This window comes from Tenrec ecaudatus, chromosome 3 (assembly GCF_050624435.1).
Source record: "Tenrec ecaudatus isolate mTenEca1 chromosome 3, mTenEca1.hap1, whole genome shotgun sequence".
Lineage (NCBI taxonomy): Eukaryota > Metazoa > Chordata > Mammalia > Afrosoricida > Tenrecidae > Tenrec > Tenrec ecaudatus.
In genome coordinates, this window is record NC_134532.1 from 96,248,155 (window position 1) to 96,265,049 (window position 16,895).

The window sequence follows — 16,895 nt, forward strand, 5'->3', positions numbered from 1 at the left end:
AGTTGCAGAAACAGACAGGAGGAACTATCTCTTCTCTAAAACACCGGAATTGCACTGGGCAGAGCACAGAGAATGGCATACGGCTGTGAAATTTTGTTTCCCGCGCTGGTAAAATGCCGCAGAAACTGTAGTGATGTTGAACATGCCCTACAAAGACGGCACTATGGGAAAAACTCAAGCATATGAGTGCTTTTCTCGTTTCAAAAGAGGTGAAATGTTGTTTGATGACAAATGTCAATCCGGACGTCAGTTGACTTCCCAAATGGACTGAATCAACTCGTAGTGCATTTGGAATTCCTTCCACCAGATCAGACTGTTAATCAAGCTTTCTATTTAGAGGATCTGAAAAGACTGCCTAAGAGTGTGAGACAAAGAAGGCATCATTTGTGGCAGATGGGGGACTGGTTTTGTCACCACGACAATGCACCAGCTCACGCAGTCATCTCAGTGCACCAGTTTTTGGAAAAAAAAAACAGTATGCCTCTCTTGCCCCAAGAACCTCATTCATTTGACCTCGCTCTGTTGACTTCTTTTTGTTTCAACTTCTTTTTGTTTCTGGGAAAGGGCAGATTTGATATCGCAGAAGGGGTGAAGGAAAAAACGAGGGAGGTGCTGTCAGCCATCCAAACAGATGAATTTTAAAAATGTTTCCAAGAATGGACTCACAGATAGGACAAATGTACTCAGTGTAATAGAGAATACTTTCAAGGTGATAGATTGTTCTATAAAAAAAATTAAATACATAGCTTTGGCGGGGGGGAATCCAGTTTTGGGGGAGTACCCCCTCATACACCATGTACCACATTTTCACATTATAGGCCTCATTGTTGTTGGTGGTGTTGTTATGTGCCATTAAGTTGGTCAATTCAGTGGCACAATAGGAGAGAACACTTGCCCCATTATGGCTTCCTACACAGCAATCGTTACAGTAGGATGTCAGGTCTTTTCTCCAGTGGAGCTGCAGGTAGAGCTGACAACATCTTAGTTAGCAGCCAAGCATGTAACCAATTTTGTCACCAGTCTTATAAAAACAAAATCAAATTCTTTGCCATCGAGTCGATGCCTACTCATAGCAACCCTATAAGGCAGGGTAGAACTGCCCCTGTGACTTCTGAGAATGTTATTCTCTACAGGATTAAAAAGTACTTTCTCCCAAGTATCCTTGTAGCCTTCTTTAAATATACTCAATTCTGTGCTATCACTAGTAGACATCATGTAGTAGTTCCCATCAAAAAGCCTCATTTCCTTATATACTTCCACTGTATTCAGAGCTAATATCTAAAATCGACTCAGCATCTTTTTCTACCAATTCAGTTACTCTATTTTATAAAAGCACTGATTATGCACATAATGAACATTTTAAAACATTCATCACAGCAAGTTTGAGAAGTAATGGTCTTGAAATGGATTTGTGACTCCAAAGAAACCAAAGCCTCAGAGATTGGTGGGGGGAGAAGGGGAGAGACGAAGAGACAGCTCAATTTAAGAAATCCAGCAATGAAGGATGAATGCAGAGTGGTGGTGGGACAAAACTGTGGAGCTTTTAGCTTAACTTAAGCATAGAATACAGTTGAGAAAGTGAACTGCAATATACATAACAAGTTGTCCTATGATCTCGAAAGAAGAAAACTACGTTAATTCTAGAATTGTTTTAGGGTCTGCATTAGCCACATAAAAAAACTTCCACTTTTAATTTTTATCTGGTTTATTTTTCAAAGCTACTACACACGAAGTCTGCCGGAAGCTTGATATACTAAGTGACTTTTCAAATAAACCTGTTTTCCCAAGTTAAGAGAGCTGTGAATCTGGAGAGTGGTGTTAGCATCAAATGCCACCTTGACTCAAATCTTGGCTCCATCTTAGTACTTGTGTCAAAAAACAAAACCACTCCCATCAAATTGACTCCGACTCACGGGGACCATACAGGGTAGAACTGCCTCTGTGGGCTCCAAGGCTGTAAGCCTTTACAGGAGTAGAAAGTTTCGACTTTCTCCTGCAGAAGAGCAGATGGTTTTGAACTGCTGGCCTTGTGGTTTTTGCAGCCCAACAAGGAAACCGCTAGGTCTCTAGATATCCACAAGCACAGGGCTCCCAGTACTTGCATAACCTGGGGCAAATCAATGTTCGCTTTTCTTCCTTTGTTAAATGGAAGTCCTAACAGTCCCATCCCACCCCACCCCACCCCCGGGCTTCCACCAAGATTAAGGGAGCAATGTCAGTCAAGTGCCCGGCCTATGGGCCAGCCTTCCCAAACCAAACCCAGGGCTGTGGCATGAAGCCCTAGAGTGTGCGGCTAGAGGGATTTCGGTGAAAATACTTACAAATAAATGCCAGGACATGACCTATTAACTATACAATTAATATGCAGAAACCAATCCAGGCCATTTCCATCCAATAGACAGGGATTCGTCGACCCTAAAGGGCCAAGAATTGCCCTCAAGAATTTCCAAGGCTGTAAAATTATTCAGGGAGCTGATGCCACATCGTTCTCCCGATGAACAGGTGGGGTCCAGCCTCCCCACCTTCGGGTTAACAGCCCCAACGTAACAACTGCGTCTGACAATTACTAACCATTCCTACACGCCAGGCTCTGTGTAGCAGTGAAAAGAAAAACGGACCGTCATTTTTAAAGGTACGGCGATGCCTCTTGGGAAGGACGCATCCCCTCCCCGCCCCCCGTCTTTCCTGATGGGGGTCTCTACCTGTCTGTTGGGTTTCAGTACCACACTCTGGGCTCACACTAGGAGCGATTTCGCAGCACTAAGCACGGGGCTGGCATTGAATGAGGCGAAGTCCTTTCCCCGCGCAACTTAGAAACTCGGGGTGACTCACAAGGCAGAGCTCTCGGGGAGAAGCCCTTAGGGTCCAAGTTCTTTCTCCCCCGCAGCCGCGGCCAGAAGATGCACGCCCGCCTTTCGGCGCCTCCCGCCCCTCCGCCTCGCCCACTCTCCACAGCCTCGCCAACTTCGCCCGCCCGCCCGGCCGCCCAGCCCTCCCGGTCCCGGGTCTGCCCCTCAGAAACCTTTACCCTTTTCGATAAAGTTCGTCACCACCAAGGTCCCCGGCGCAGCAGGAGCCGACGCGCCCGCAGGAGAAGCAGCCGCAGAGCGAGACGCCGCGGCACGCTCCGCACTCTGGTTCAGGCGCTTTCGGTTCTTCTTGGAAGACATGGTCCCAAGCAAGTCAGCGTGGGCGAAGCAACTGCAAAGCCGGCTCAACGTGCGCGTTTATCCGGGGGCTAGCACTTCCGGGGCAGAAGTCAGCGTGGCCCCGCCCACTGCCGTAATCTCACGAGGGGAGCGCAGCGAGAGCCCGAGACCCGGCAGGCGTCCTTACGCGCCCTTTTCCCGAAAGTTCCTCAGAGCTTCCCCAAGCTTACCACGCCGGTCGTCCCCTTCTCTGGGTTTAAAAATAATAATAATAATTACTCGGTTCCCCGTGGCAATTAAAAACGTTGGGGCTATAACCCACAAAGCGAGATCGACTGTGGGAATCTACTTCCGCAACCATCCCCGCCCCCGCCCCGTGTTTACAGCGCCACCGCCCCCTCCCCCACGTGTACCGAGGAAGACGGATGAGGAGGCGACAACTACCACGCAGACTGTAAATTTCTCAGAAGCAGTTGTTTGTTTGTTTTTGTTTGAATCGCCACCGCCTCCTCTCCTCAACAAAATAGCCTCAGAATGTGGTTGGGTGCTTGCGACCCTCCTCGCGACTGGTCCGATCTCGGCGAGCTGAGTGCGGAGACAGCCTCCGCCTTGGGCCGGCTAACGGTGGCCAGGGGTCCGAGGCCGGGAGCGCCGGGCCCCGCTGAGGCGCCCCTCTTCTACGCTCTACGGTAGACGCCGCGCCGCGGCCCGGGCGCCCGGGGACCCGGCGAGCCAGCCGGCCGGCGGGCGGGCGGGCGCAGTCGGGATGTCGCGCTTTCTGAGCGGGGGCTGCTGGCGCGCGGCGCGGTCCCGGGCCCGCCGGCCCTGCTTGTGGGGCGCGCCCCGCGGCGCCGCGGGCGGGCCGGGCTGTGTGCGCGGAACCCCGGCCGGAGCGCTGGAGCTGCCGGGCGAGCCGGACAAGTTCGGGGGCGTCTCGGTGCATCTGGCGCGGCTTGGTGCGCTGGACCGCCTCGACCTCGCCGCTTGCCAGCGAGGCTTGCAGGGCAAGTGGCCCTCGGCGCCCCGGGACCCTTGCAAATGACCACGGACCCCGCCGGAGTCGCTCTCGGCCCCAGTCACGTGCGGAGCTCGGGGTGGGGGGGACCCGGAGAGGTGGAGGTGACGCGATGGCCTTCCTTTGGCCGCGCCTTGCCGAGAGGCCTTTGCAGTCGCGGCCCTGGTTCTGGTCCACTACAGTGTGTGAGGCTTGGCACCTGCTGTCCACCACAATTTCCTCTTCCTTAAAAACAACTAGTAGGACGTCACGGACTGCTGACAGTTACGTTGACTACAGAATAGAAAGTGCTTAAAGCCGTGCCTACTACATGCTTAACGCTCAGTATTGGTTAATTATGGTTATTTACAGAGCCCTGGTGGTGCCTCCCACTTTCTCCCTCCGATAGAATTACCTCACATTCAAATACAGGTGGTGGACATGAGAAGTTCTGACTGATCACATTGTCTATCAGGGGGCCTCAAACCGCGGCCCGCCGAGGACATTTATCTAGCCCGCCGGGTGTTTTTGCCCCGTTTTGTTTTTTACTTCAAAATAAGATGTGTGCAGTGTGCATTGGAATGTGTTCATAGTTTTTTTAAACTATAGTCCGGCCCTCCAACGGGTCTGAGGGACAGTGAACTGGCCCCCTGTTTAAAAAGGTTGAGGACCCCTAAAAGTCTTTTGTAAGGTCCAGACCTGGAGTTGGGTTCTATTTACAAAACAGCCTTTCTTTTCCAACTAACAATGGACATTGTGTGGGTGGTATCTTTAATAGGAAAATTCTCCACTTGTTTTGAACCTTGAGGTCAGTGATAAGAAAGAAAACTTGGATACAGGATTCTTCACTTTGGCAGAAGTCATTGCTTTGGTGGGGCAGCCTGTTTCCCAAATTTCCCCCAAAAAAGTCTTATAATCAAATTGATGATGCAACATATAGATTCAGGCATGGAAAAAAGAAATCCTGCTACAAAGGAAACTTCAAATAATATGCCAAGTGAGCACGTATAGAAAGGCGATTCAAGTTATTTCAGTGCTAAATCATCCTCACTCCCCAAATACATGCTTGCCTTTTCACCTCAATTTTTTTGTCTGCTTGTGAATAATTACTGATAGGCCCACTTGTCAGTTGCTACTGAGTCAGTCCCAACTTTTGCCAAGCCTAAGGTGACCAGATTTTAAAACGGGACACCATTGATAAAACTCGTATCCTGGTGAAACAGCCGCGTGGCAGCTGAAAACCATATACCCTAGCTTGTCTTGCATTCTTTCCAAAACTCGGGTCTTTTTAAAAACGCCACGAGACGCGGGAAATATTGTTAAAGATCGGGACATCTGGTCACCTTAGCCAAGCCTGCTTGTGCAAAGTAGAACTAAGTGCGCCAGAGAGACTTGAAGGGTGAGACTTTTCAAAACCAAATCACCAGGCTTGCTTTCCAACATGCCTCTGGGTGGGTCTGAACCCCCATACTTTTAACTGGTAGTGCAGTACTTACAAGGGGTCCTCAACCTTTTTGAACAGGGGGCCAGTTCACTGTCCCTCAAACCCGTTGGAGGGCCGAACTATAGTTTAAAAAAAAAAAAACAAATCCCTATGCACACTGCACATACCTTATTTTGAAGTAAAAAACCAAAAGGGGCAAAAACACCCAGCGGGCCTGAAAAATGTCCTCAGCGGGTCACATGCGGCCCGCTGGCCTTAGTTTAAGGACGCCTGAATTCATTGTATGGTCCTGGCTGCCTCTTTGACTCCAAGGTCACTGATAGGAAAATCCAATCAGTGCTCAGCCTCTGATAAAGTGTGAATATACATTTTTTATAGCACACACCCAGATGCTTTAATGATGAAAAAGGTCATTCAAAGGCTGCCTCCAGGCACATGGTAAAGTAGAAACTGTTGGATTCGATGTAAACATCAGGGGTTCAAGTCTCAGATCCTGCCACATGTTTCATCAAAAATGAGGCAGGCTAATCCACCTTTAAAATTATTAGCACACGTATATATCTTGCTGCTTTGCTGCTTGGGTTGCTTATATGAATAAAGCCCAACCTTAGAGTGGATGGTTGTGGCCATCAAAGATAACTAATGTGAAATGAATTTCAAGTGCAAATATCAATGCAGTGCGCAGTGCCAGGGGTATTTTAAAATAAAACTAGCCCTTTAACCAATTGCTATCTTATGTTCTTTAAAATACTCATTCAGTTACTCCTCTTTTTAACTTAATGAGGGAGATGGCATTCTTCCAGTTTCATAGATGATGAGACGGAGGCATAGAGTAATTTCCCTGACCCTCCAATCGCTTCTTAACCACTGTACTATGCTGCCTCTAGGAGTTATTGCTACTTCTAATGTCATTGAGCTAAATAAAATAAATGGAAATGTCTATAGATAGAAATGAAGACAATCTGAAGAAAGCCCCATAGGAAAGCTAAATATCTCCTTTCTTTTCAAGTAAGTTATGACTAATACTTTGTCGATGTTTTTTAGTGTACATTTACACAGGCATTTACTATTCTTTTAGCATTTCTGTTTTCATGTTTACACCTATAAAATTAAGATGCTAATGAATGAACAGTTGATGTGCTCTTCAGCTGTGCTATCGTTTTTCTGCATCAGCGGTAAACTAAGTGGTTCTGTTCTTTGTTCTACCACTGTGTGACTTTCAACAAAGTCAAACCTATTAGGAGAGGACCCCAACTCATAGTGGTTTTAGAGTTTCCAAGGTTGTAGGTCATAGGGAAACAGACTGCCTAAGCTTTCTCTCAAGGAACCGGTGCCTCTAAACGGTGGCCCCCCACACAACAAAGCCCAGCCCAGTCCTATGCCGTCCTCTCGGTTGGTACTCTGTGTGAACCCACTGTTGTCATCACCGGGTCAGCCCATCTCAAGGGTCTTTCTCTTCACTGACCTTCTACTTGACCTCCAGGAATAGGTCCCTGCCAGTAACATGTCCAAAGTGTGTGAGATGTGCTCTTGCCAGCCTCATTTCTAAGGAGCCATCAGATTTATTCGTTCTGGCAATCCCTATATGTTTTCATAATTCACCTGCATCAGTTCTTCCTTATCTGTTGTCCAGTTTGCATGCATATGAGACAAGTGAAAATACCTTAAGTGGATACAAACCCAAACTTACTGCCATTGAGGCCACTTCAATTCATAATGACCCTGTAGGACAGACTAGAACTGCCCCCTGTGGACTTCTGAGGCTGTACATCTTTATGGGAGCAGAAAGCCTCATCTCTCTTGTTGGAGCATAGCTTTGTACTGCCGACCTTGCTGTAAGCGGCCCAACTCATAGTCTGTTTATCTAGCTATGTTAATTGCTAACAATTGCAAAAAGCAAATCCACTGTTCTTGAGTTGACTCCAATGCATAAACACTGTATAGGACAAAATAGAACTGGTTCCTGTGGGTTTCCAAGGCTGTACATCTACACAGGAACACAAAGCCTGCCTCACCTTTCCTGCTTGGAGAGCCTGTTGGATTCAATCTGTTGACTTTGCAGTTGGCAACCCAACGTGTAACTCACTATGCCACCAGGCTTTTCTTCAAGGTGACATCTTTGCTTTTTAACACTTTAAAGATATCTTTTGAAGCTGCAGATTTTCCCAGTGAAATACATCTTCTGATTTGCTTTCATGGGCATTGATTGTGAATCCAAGTAAAATGAAATCATGGGCAATTTCAATAGCTTCTCCATTATCATGATATTGCTCATTGCTCTAGTTATGAGGATTTTTTTTCTTCTTCTTCTTTACCTTAAGGCATGAACTTCATCAGGAAATGCTTGGAGTTTTTTTTCTTTCAGCAAGCAAGGTTGTGTCAACTGCAGGACACAGGTTGTTAATGAGTTATCCTTCAGTCCTGAGGCTGTGCTCTTATTTACATAGTCCAGGTTCTCAGATTGTTTTCTCTGCGTACAGCTTTGCTAAATGAAAGGGTTCCACCACAACACACACCTTTCCCGACAAGGCCAACAGTTTGAAACCACCATCAGCTCCGTGGGAGAAAGATGTGACTTTCTACTCCTGTAAAGAGATAAAGGCTCAGAAACCCATGGGGGCGGCTCTAGTCTGTCCTATGAGGTGAGTCAGAATTGATGACAGTGAGTTTGCTTGGTGTTTTGAATGTCCCTTTCTTTAATGACTGCCTTTTCATCTATGTCCAGGTTCCACATGAATTATAAGGAGTGTTCTACAATTCACATCCTTATCTATAATTGATACGACTCAAATAGTCAAATGCTTTGCATAATTGTTAGAACACAGGTAAACATCTTTCTGGTATTCTCTGCTTTCAGCCAAGATTCAGCTGACATAAAAAATTATGTTCTCCATTTTTTCTTCTGAAACCAGCTTGGACTTCTGTCAGTATTGCAGAAACCATTTTTAAATTACCTGCATCAAAAGTTGGCTTGCCTATAATATTAGCCATATTATTTGTTAATCTCTATATTTTGTTGGATCACCTTTCTTTGGAAAGGGTACAAATGGATCTCTTCCAGTCAGTTGGCCAGCTAACACTCTTCCACATTTCCTGGCATACATGAGTAAGCACTTCCAGCATTGCATCCGTTTCTTAAAACATCTCAGTTGGTGTTCCTGTTAGGTCTAATAGGCTACTATGATACGATACCTCCTAAAATGTTTGACTAGGAGCCCTGGTGGGTAATAGATTATATATTGGGCCACAAACCGCAAGATCAGCGGTACTGAACCACCAGCCAGTCCATGGGAGAAAGATGAGGTATTTACTCTTCTCAAGTTACAGTCTCCAAAACCCCCAGGGAATTCTATCCTGTCCCATAGGGTGACTATAAGTCAGAATTGATTTAATTGTTGGCAGTGAGCTTGAATTGTTTTTTGAAAGTGGTTGAATAACAACCACTTCTTTTGGGTACAGTAAGTGGGTATCCTTCCATCTTTTGATGCCTACTGCATCATTCAATATTTTACCCATAGGACGACTTTTTGCCCATGCAACTTGAGGCTTGTATTTTTCCTTCAGTTCTTTCAGCCTGAGAAACGTCGAGTGTATGCTTCCCTTTGGGGTTTCTGACACCAGATCTTGTTATGTTATATCTTGCATGGTCTGTTTTGGCGACCCTTCTGAATCTGCTGTTCAGTTCTTTTACGTCCATCATTTCTTGCATTCCTTTTAGCTTCTCTACATTCAAGACCAATTTCAGAGTGTCTTCTGACACCCATTTTGGTCTTCTTTCCTGTCTATAAGTGATCATTTATTTTATCATATATTTATACCTCAAAATTTTATAAGCATACAATTAGAAAAAGATAAGAAAGTGAGAGGGATGAATCACTCTACCAACCAATATCTGATTTAACTTCAGAGCTCATTTCATGCTAACTTAAATTGAGAACTGTTTATTAAAAGCTTCTTTGTGTCTGGTGGCATAGAGGCCATGAGTCAGACTGCTAGCCAGCTGTTCAAGCCCACCAGCTTCATCACAGGAGAAAGTGGAGCTGTGTGCTCTGAAATACACAGGGGCCGTTTTCATTGATTCACTGGCCGTGAGTTTTTTCCTTTTGTGTGTGTCACTGTCTAGGCACATGGATGCAAAGATGAGTAGACCATAGTCCTTGATGGAGGAGGAGCTTACTGTGAACTGAAGAGAGAAGAGGACATTGACAGTGTTCAATACCAGAGAATTCTTGTTACGATTACATATTAGACCCTGCTAACACACACACAGGATTAAGTAAAATGATAGATTCTTTTTAGTTTAAGTAAGATGAAGAAAGTAATCTGAAAGTTAATAAAGAATTAGTCATATGAAAACATGAAAGATTCATTTCTTCATTCGTAGTTCGGGATGTATATAATGTACTGTGCGCCCTAGTGGCACAGTGGGTCGTGAGTAAGGCCGTTAGTCACAACGATGACGGTTGCAAACCAACCGCTCTATAGGAGAAAGACGAAGCTTTCTGCTCCCTTACAGATTTACAGTCTCAGAAAGCCACAGAGGTTGTTCTAGTCCATGGTAGGGGGCCCTATGAGTCAGGATCGACTTGCGGGCAATGAGAGGTTGAGAGATTATGTGCTTTTCATAGTTGAAAGAACTTAATAAGATAATGTATGTAAAAGTCTGGAGCTTCTCAGCAGTTAAAAAGCCCCAGCTGCTCTGTGAGAAAGACCAGGCGCCCTGTTGCCATGGAGACTTACTGCCCATAGGGAAGTTCTGCGCAGTCCTATAGGGTCACTGAGGGTGTGGAACTTGGTAAGAACTAAATATGAACATCTTCTTCCCCTGTGTCAATCACAAGTAATAAAATAATAGAATTTAAGGAAGTCACAGACAGAAAATCTATCTTTGTGTTCACCAAGATATTATCTGTAATAAAGAAAAATTGGAAATAGCACTAACGAGCAAGAGTACGAGATTACATAAGTAGCTCATGCTATAGCTATATGATGAAAATTCTATAATCATTAAAACTTCATATGTATACATGAAATTTGAATAAAGTAAAATGTATACAAGATAATATGCAGTGAAAAGCATAAGATGCAAACCAATACATTAATGAAAAATTTTAAATTATGTTTTATTATCTTCCAGTATGCCAGTAACATGTGAAGTCTTGATTTCTTTATTATACCTTTCCTTATTTTCAAAATTTTCTTGAAAATGTCTTTTTTTTAATAGTTATATTTTAAAGCCATCTTGAAGATATCAACTTAAAAATTATGGTAGTACATTGAAGTCCGTGGTAGTCTCTAGGATGTTAAAAGAAATGGCATTAAAAAGGAAATTCAGATTGTCTAAATCCGTTTATTTGTCCATTCTGCAGCTTTTGCGTACCTGTTGTGGGACAGGCCTCTTGCGCAGTGAGATAAAGGTCAAAAATATACTGAGTCAGTCCTCAAGGAATTTCATCTGGTAGGAAAATCATCTAAGCAAGATGATGAGTATAAGAAATCATGGCAGTTCCAGTGGTGGTGATATAAACAGGACATTGGGGACCTCTCTGCAAATAACCCACCAGTAAAGGAAGTCGAGATTACACGTGGCTTCTTGGACCCTGCCTGAGCCAAGTTTTCATTCATTCCCTGCCTTTCACTGAAAAACATTTCTAAATATTGTCTTCCACATTTTAGCTGCAATCCAGAAATGGCGATCAGAAGGTCGAACAGCCATCTGGCTACACATTCCCATCCTCCAAAGCCGGTGGATTGCTCCTGCCGCTTCCCTGGGCTTCTGCTTCCACCACGCAGAAGCGGACTCAGCAACACTTACCCTGTGGCTGGGAGAAGGGCCCAGCAGATTACCAGCATATGCCACGCATCAAGTCGGAGTCGCAGGTCAGTCCCACATTCGTGGTAATTCAGAATTAACTTGTAAGAGGCTTGCCCGCTTTCTTGCTTCTTAGAGCTGAGCAAATAGTTTGTTCAGGTAGAATGAATTATTTAATGAAATGATACCTGCCTTGGGATAATTGCACAGTGCTTTTAAATAGAAAACATTTGTCTTACAAATCAGCAGAGGGCAGCAAAGATAAAGATAAGTTAAGCCTTTAGTTTTCCAAAGGCTATGTCCCATCATGTTTTACGCAGATTTTGGAACTTCACTCGTCAAATAGTCTTGCTTGGATCCACAGTCAAGGCTTGTCGAAGCAGTAGTTGAGAGACCAAATGACTCATTGGATAAATCTGCTGCATAGGACCTCTTTAAAGAGGCTGTACACTGGTACATATGAGGGTTGGAGATACAGGGAATCCAGGGTGGATGATACCTCCAGGACCAAGGGCGTGAGGGACGATGCTGGGAGAGTGGAGGGTGAGTGGGTTGGAAAGGGGGAACTGATTACAAGGAGCCACATGTGACCTCTTCCCTGGGAGAGGGACAGCAGAGAAGGGGGGAAGGGAGACCCCGAATAGGGCAAGATATGACAAAATAACGAGGTATAAATTACCAAGGGCATATGAGGGAGGGGGGAAAAGGGAGGGAGGGGGGGAAAAAAAGAGGACCTGATGCAAGGGGCTTAAGTGGAGAGCAAATGCCTTGAGAATGATTGGGACAGGGAATGTATGGGTGTGCTTTATACAATTGATGTATGTATATGTATGGATTGTGGTAAGAGTTGTTGGAGTCCCTAATAAAATGTAAAAGAAGAAAAGAGAAAAAAAAATGATTAGGGAAAAGACTGTACAGATGTGCTTTATACAATTGATGTATGTATATGTATGAACTGTGAAAAGAATTGTATCAGCCCCAATAAATTGTTAAAAAAATAAATAAATAAAAATAAATTAGAAAGAAAGAAAAAAAAAGTGTTAACAAGAGAGGATGCTACTTTGAGTACCAAGGTGAATGTGTTAAGCTGGGTTATCTAGAGAAACAAAATCATTGACATGCATAAGAAAGAGCCTTACATTTAAAAGTGTGCTTATATCAAGAAGGTATCCCCACCCAGTCCAACTTAAGCCCTTGGGCCTGATGTTAGCCAGAGCCCTCTTCAGACACCGGTAGCTGCAAGCTGCTGATGCTGAGGGAGAAAGCAGGCTGCTGTAAAGGAAATCACAGGCCAGTGGGTGCAGAGTCCTGTGGATCCACGTTTAGTAGAAACATGGCAGGGTGCCAACAATTCCCAGTCTCAGCAAGCAGCAGAGCAGAAAGGCAGAGAGAGAGGTGAAGGCTTCACCTCCTAGGAGGCATTGCCAGGCTGTGACTTGATTGACAGGGTGGACTCCAGCCCGTCACAATTGTAAGCTGACAGAAACCTAACTTACAACACTGTGCCTGACCCAACCCATGGTTTTTTTGATCACATCATATGCATGTGAAAGTTGAACACTGAATAAGAAAGATGGAAGAAAAATTGAATTATGATGCTGATGAAGATGCGTCATTGAATTAGGATAATTTTGGTACTAAAACTACCAAAGAGCAAACACATCTGTCTTGGAAGAATTACAACTAGACTGCTCCTTCTTCTCTGGTTTTCCTTATTCAATGTAATGATTGTAAAGGCCTTCAAGAAGGTGGGGTTCAAGTATTTGTACCTCGAGTAAGTGCCCAGGTGATGCAGCAGCCATCACCACAATTTCCAGGACCAGCCTTTGAGAACTCACTCACTCACCCACTGCCCTTGAGTCAATGCCACTCATAGCAACCCCCTGTGACTTTCTGAGACTGTAACTGTTTACAGAAGTAGAAAGCCCCATCTTTCTTTCGAGAAACAGGTGATGGTTTTAAACTGCTGACCTTGCCTGATCGCAACCCACACCACCAGGACTCCTCCTTTGAGAATTGAAGTTAAAAAAATTCTTAGATTTCCAGAGCTACTCCAAATAGTAAGAAATCCTTATGTTCTACAAGTGCTTCCCCTTTTGTTCATAAATGGATTTCTGTTCTCTTACCCGGCAAATGAAGTACTTGCTTCTACTCTGAATCCAAAGGTCAGGAATGGTTGCACTCTTCCGGACAGCTTAGCTGCACTGGGCCATAGCTTCATGAAGACCTGGGCCAGGTTTGTTTTGGTGCCACATCATTTACCAAGTGCCTGGGGCAGACTAGATACTTGCTAAATATTTGTAGAATGAGTGAATTTCTGCCTACCTGCCCTGTTTAGTTGGGGCTTAATTCTGCTGAGTGCTTGCTATATTCAAGGCACGGAAAAGACTACCACTCTGGAAGAGAGGGGGAAATTATAATCTGCACTCATATCTTTAGTACAACGCAAGTTGACATGTTCTCTAAATAGTGCAATAGAATATAAAGGAAGGCTCAGTGGTCCAGGTAACATAAACCGAAAATATTTTCATGGAGTAAGGAGTATTTGAGCCAGTCCTTCAAAGTTGGATAGGTGTCCCACAAGGGGACCCATTAAGCCCCTATTCATATATGCAAGTGGTGTTTGTCCACCCCTAGACAACTGAGGCTGCTCATCATTTAGCATTAAATACAGCTCATAGGTGGCAGTGATGTTCATGATAGAAGTCTGTGATAGAGCTCTCTTTAATATTGAGTAAATCATGTGTAGATTTATATGCTCACTGTGGTTTTCTAGTTGATTCTGATTCACAGCAGCCCTATGGGACAGAGTTGCACTGCTCCATAGGGTTTCCAAGACATAGGTATTTAGACGTAGACTGCTCCATCTTTCTCTGATGGAGTGCCTGGGGAGTTTAAACTGCTTACCTTGCAGTAAGCAGCCCAATGCTATAGTACCATTGTTGCCAGTCTGAGACTTGAAACTGCAGCATTGCTATGATTCCTTCCTTGTATTATCTAATAGTCATTAAAAAATATTTCTCGCATCCATCTTCTATCTTATCTCCCAGGCCCTCCCCTATTTTAGATGCGTGCATGTCGCTCATCAGCAACATTTACCTATTGTTTAAACGCAATGTTGCAGCGACTATGTCAGTCCATCTTGTTGAAGGCCTTCCTCCTTTTCACTGCCCCTCTGCCTTACCAAATGTGATGTTCTTTTCCAGGACCTAGCTTCTACTGATACCACGTCCAAAGTACATCATCATCTCTTCACCATCCCTGCTTCTAAGGAACCTTCTGACTGTACTTATACCAAGATAGTTTTGTTTGTTCTTTTGTCGTGCTTTCAGTATTCTTCACCAGCACCACAATTCAGGTGCCTCACCTTACTTTTAGCTTCTCCTCAGTCCTACAGAACATGTCTGCTGTCTTCAGGAGACTGTTCCCTGAACTCCCACATCCTCTGTGTATTCCCTACTGCGCTCTTTGCATGCTCGCATGTCATTGCTTTATGTAAATTCCCTTTTCTCATATCCCACCTTCTCTTCTCCTTCATGCTTCATTTCTTACAAAATGACCCCTTAACCAACCCAATACAAAGTGATAGCCCTCTTTTACAGAATAAAAATAATTCCTTTTTGTAAAATTATAAGCAAAAAAAAATCAGTTCTCATTTCCTTATAACCATGCTTGAAAATCCTCTGTTAATGGTTGGAGGAGCCTTGATTACACAGTGATTAAAGCATTTGGCTGCTAATCCAAAGGTCAGGTGTTCGAACACACCAGCTTCTCCATAGGAGAAAGATGTGCCGGCTGCTTCTATAAAGACACACAACCTTGGAAATCCTACGGACAGTTCTACCCTGGCTTACAGGGTCTTTGTGAGCTTTACTTAATTTGATGGACATGGATGGTTGGTTTTTAGGTTTGGTTAGATGTTGGATTCTCTTGCAATTTGAGTAATCCTCAAACCATTGGAAAGATATCAGTTTTGGGTTATCATTTGGAAAGAGTCCAGGCAGTAAGAGAGATGGAAGTTGACCAGACTTCTGAAGGATAACTCGGATTTGAGGTGCCTATTTGGGATGAAGTTGTATAGGAAACTGTTCTGGAGAGCTACAGTTGTTTTGTTTTGTCCCCCTCAGAAAACTCAAACTCACTGTCATTGAGTTAATTCCAACAGGTTTGTGGTGGTTTGGTTTGGTATTTAAATGCAGGGAAATTCATTTATGTTCATTGTGTAAGCAACAGGAGGTGGGTGTGGCTGGGATAAAGTGGACTGTGACTTTTTTCTCGATAGACTTTCTTTAAATAGTTTTATTGGCACATATGTCACATATAATTCAACAGTTCAATCATTCAATCATATCAAGGGGAATTGTATAATTATCACCACATTAATTTGAGAACATTCCCCCAACCATGTTTAAAACTCCCCTAAAATGAATTGGGCAATCACAATCAATGCTAATGCTCCCTACCCCCTCCCACCTTCATTTGTTCCCCCTAACAGTTTTATTGGCACATAATTTACCTATCATACCATTGAATAATCATTCGATCATAACAAGAGGAATTGTACAATCACCACCACATCATTCTCAGCATCTCCCCTGCCCCTGCCCCCTGTTTAAAATTGCCTTAAAAATGAGCTGTGTAATCACACACTTCTAGCGCTTCCTCCCCCTCCTACCATCACCATCTACTCCCAATATTCCCTCCCTGCCACCCCACCACACTTGCACCCCCTACATCCCCTTACATCAGTTATCATGATGCATCCACTCCTCCTATACTGCACACCTCAATTGCAATAAGTTGATAAAGATAAGATCTTATTAGCATAAAGACAAAAATATAAACAATGAGTAAGAAGGAAAAGACCCCCATCAATGTTCAAAACGCCAGGGAAGTAATTTCTGTCATGGGACAGCTAAAGAGATACTTGCACCCAGTACAAATTCAGGTCGTGTCTACAGAGAGGTGAACTGGCCAAGTATCAAGTTCAATCCAGCATCATCAAGATTATCATGGTCTCTGCCTGATAGTAAGGTGGTTCGAGACGCTTGCCTATGGCTGCAGCAGATCTGCCATGTTCAGTCTGACTAGGTACTCTGCGGATGTTGCGCTCCCACTGTCCTGCATAGCCTTCTACAAATGAGGTGTTCGTAATTTTAGCTCTGCTACTTTTCTTTTCACCATATTCAAATTTTGTAGTTGTCATCTTTAGATCACACAAGCTGATATCTTCTGTGTGGGTGTAGTTGACTCCTCACTTAGATGACTGCTTGTTTGAACACCACCCTTTAAGACCCCCCCCACACACCTATTCTGATTGATAGCCAGGGACCATCTACCATCTACTTGCTTTTTTTTTTTTTAACATTTTATTATGGGCTCATACAACTCTTATCACAATCCATACATTTACATACATCAATGGTATATAGCACATCTGTGCATTCTTTGCCCTCATCATTTTCAAAGCATTTGCTCTCCACTTAAGCCCTTTGC

At 44.2% G+C, this 16,895-nt stretch overlaps 2 protein-coding genes across 7 annotated transcripts in view; one reads left to right on the forward strand and one right to left on the reverse strand.

The window, feature by feature from the left end:
• Positions 1 to 3,495, reverse strand: part of AFG2A (AAA ATPase AFG2A) — a 325,370-nt gene extending 321,875 nt beyond the window's left edge. For both annotated transcript variants that reach the window (XM_075543842.1, XM_075543841.1), the window contains exon 1: positions 3,029 to 3,495. In XM_075543842.1, coding sequence (XP_075399957.1) covers positions 3,029 to 3,170 — 142 coding nt within the window. In that variant the 5' untranslated portion in view covers positions 3,171 to 3,495. The remainder of the gene's footprint in view (positions 1 to 3,028) is intronic.
• A 61-nt stretch (positions 3,496 to 3,556) lies between these two features.
• The window catches only part of NUDT6 (nudix hydrolase 6), a 46,816-nt gene continuing 33,477 nt past the window's right edge, over positions 3,557 to 16,895 (forward strand). For 2 of the 5 annotated variants that reach the window (XM_075543846.1, XM_075543845.1), the window contains exons 1-2: positions 3,871 to 4,153; positions 11,264 to 11,467. In XM_075543846.1, coding sequence (XP_075399961.1) covers positions 3,916 to 4,153; positions 11,264 to 11,467 — 442 coding nt within the window. In that variant the 5' untranslated portion in view covers positions 3,871 to 3,915. Of the gene's footprint in view, positions 3,839 to 3,870; positions 4,154 to 5,781; positions 8,230 to 11,263; positions 11,468 to 16,895 lie in introns of those variants that run through there. The other 3 variants (XM_075543848.1, XM_075543847.1, XM_075543849.1) reach the window with 3 other exon arrangements.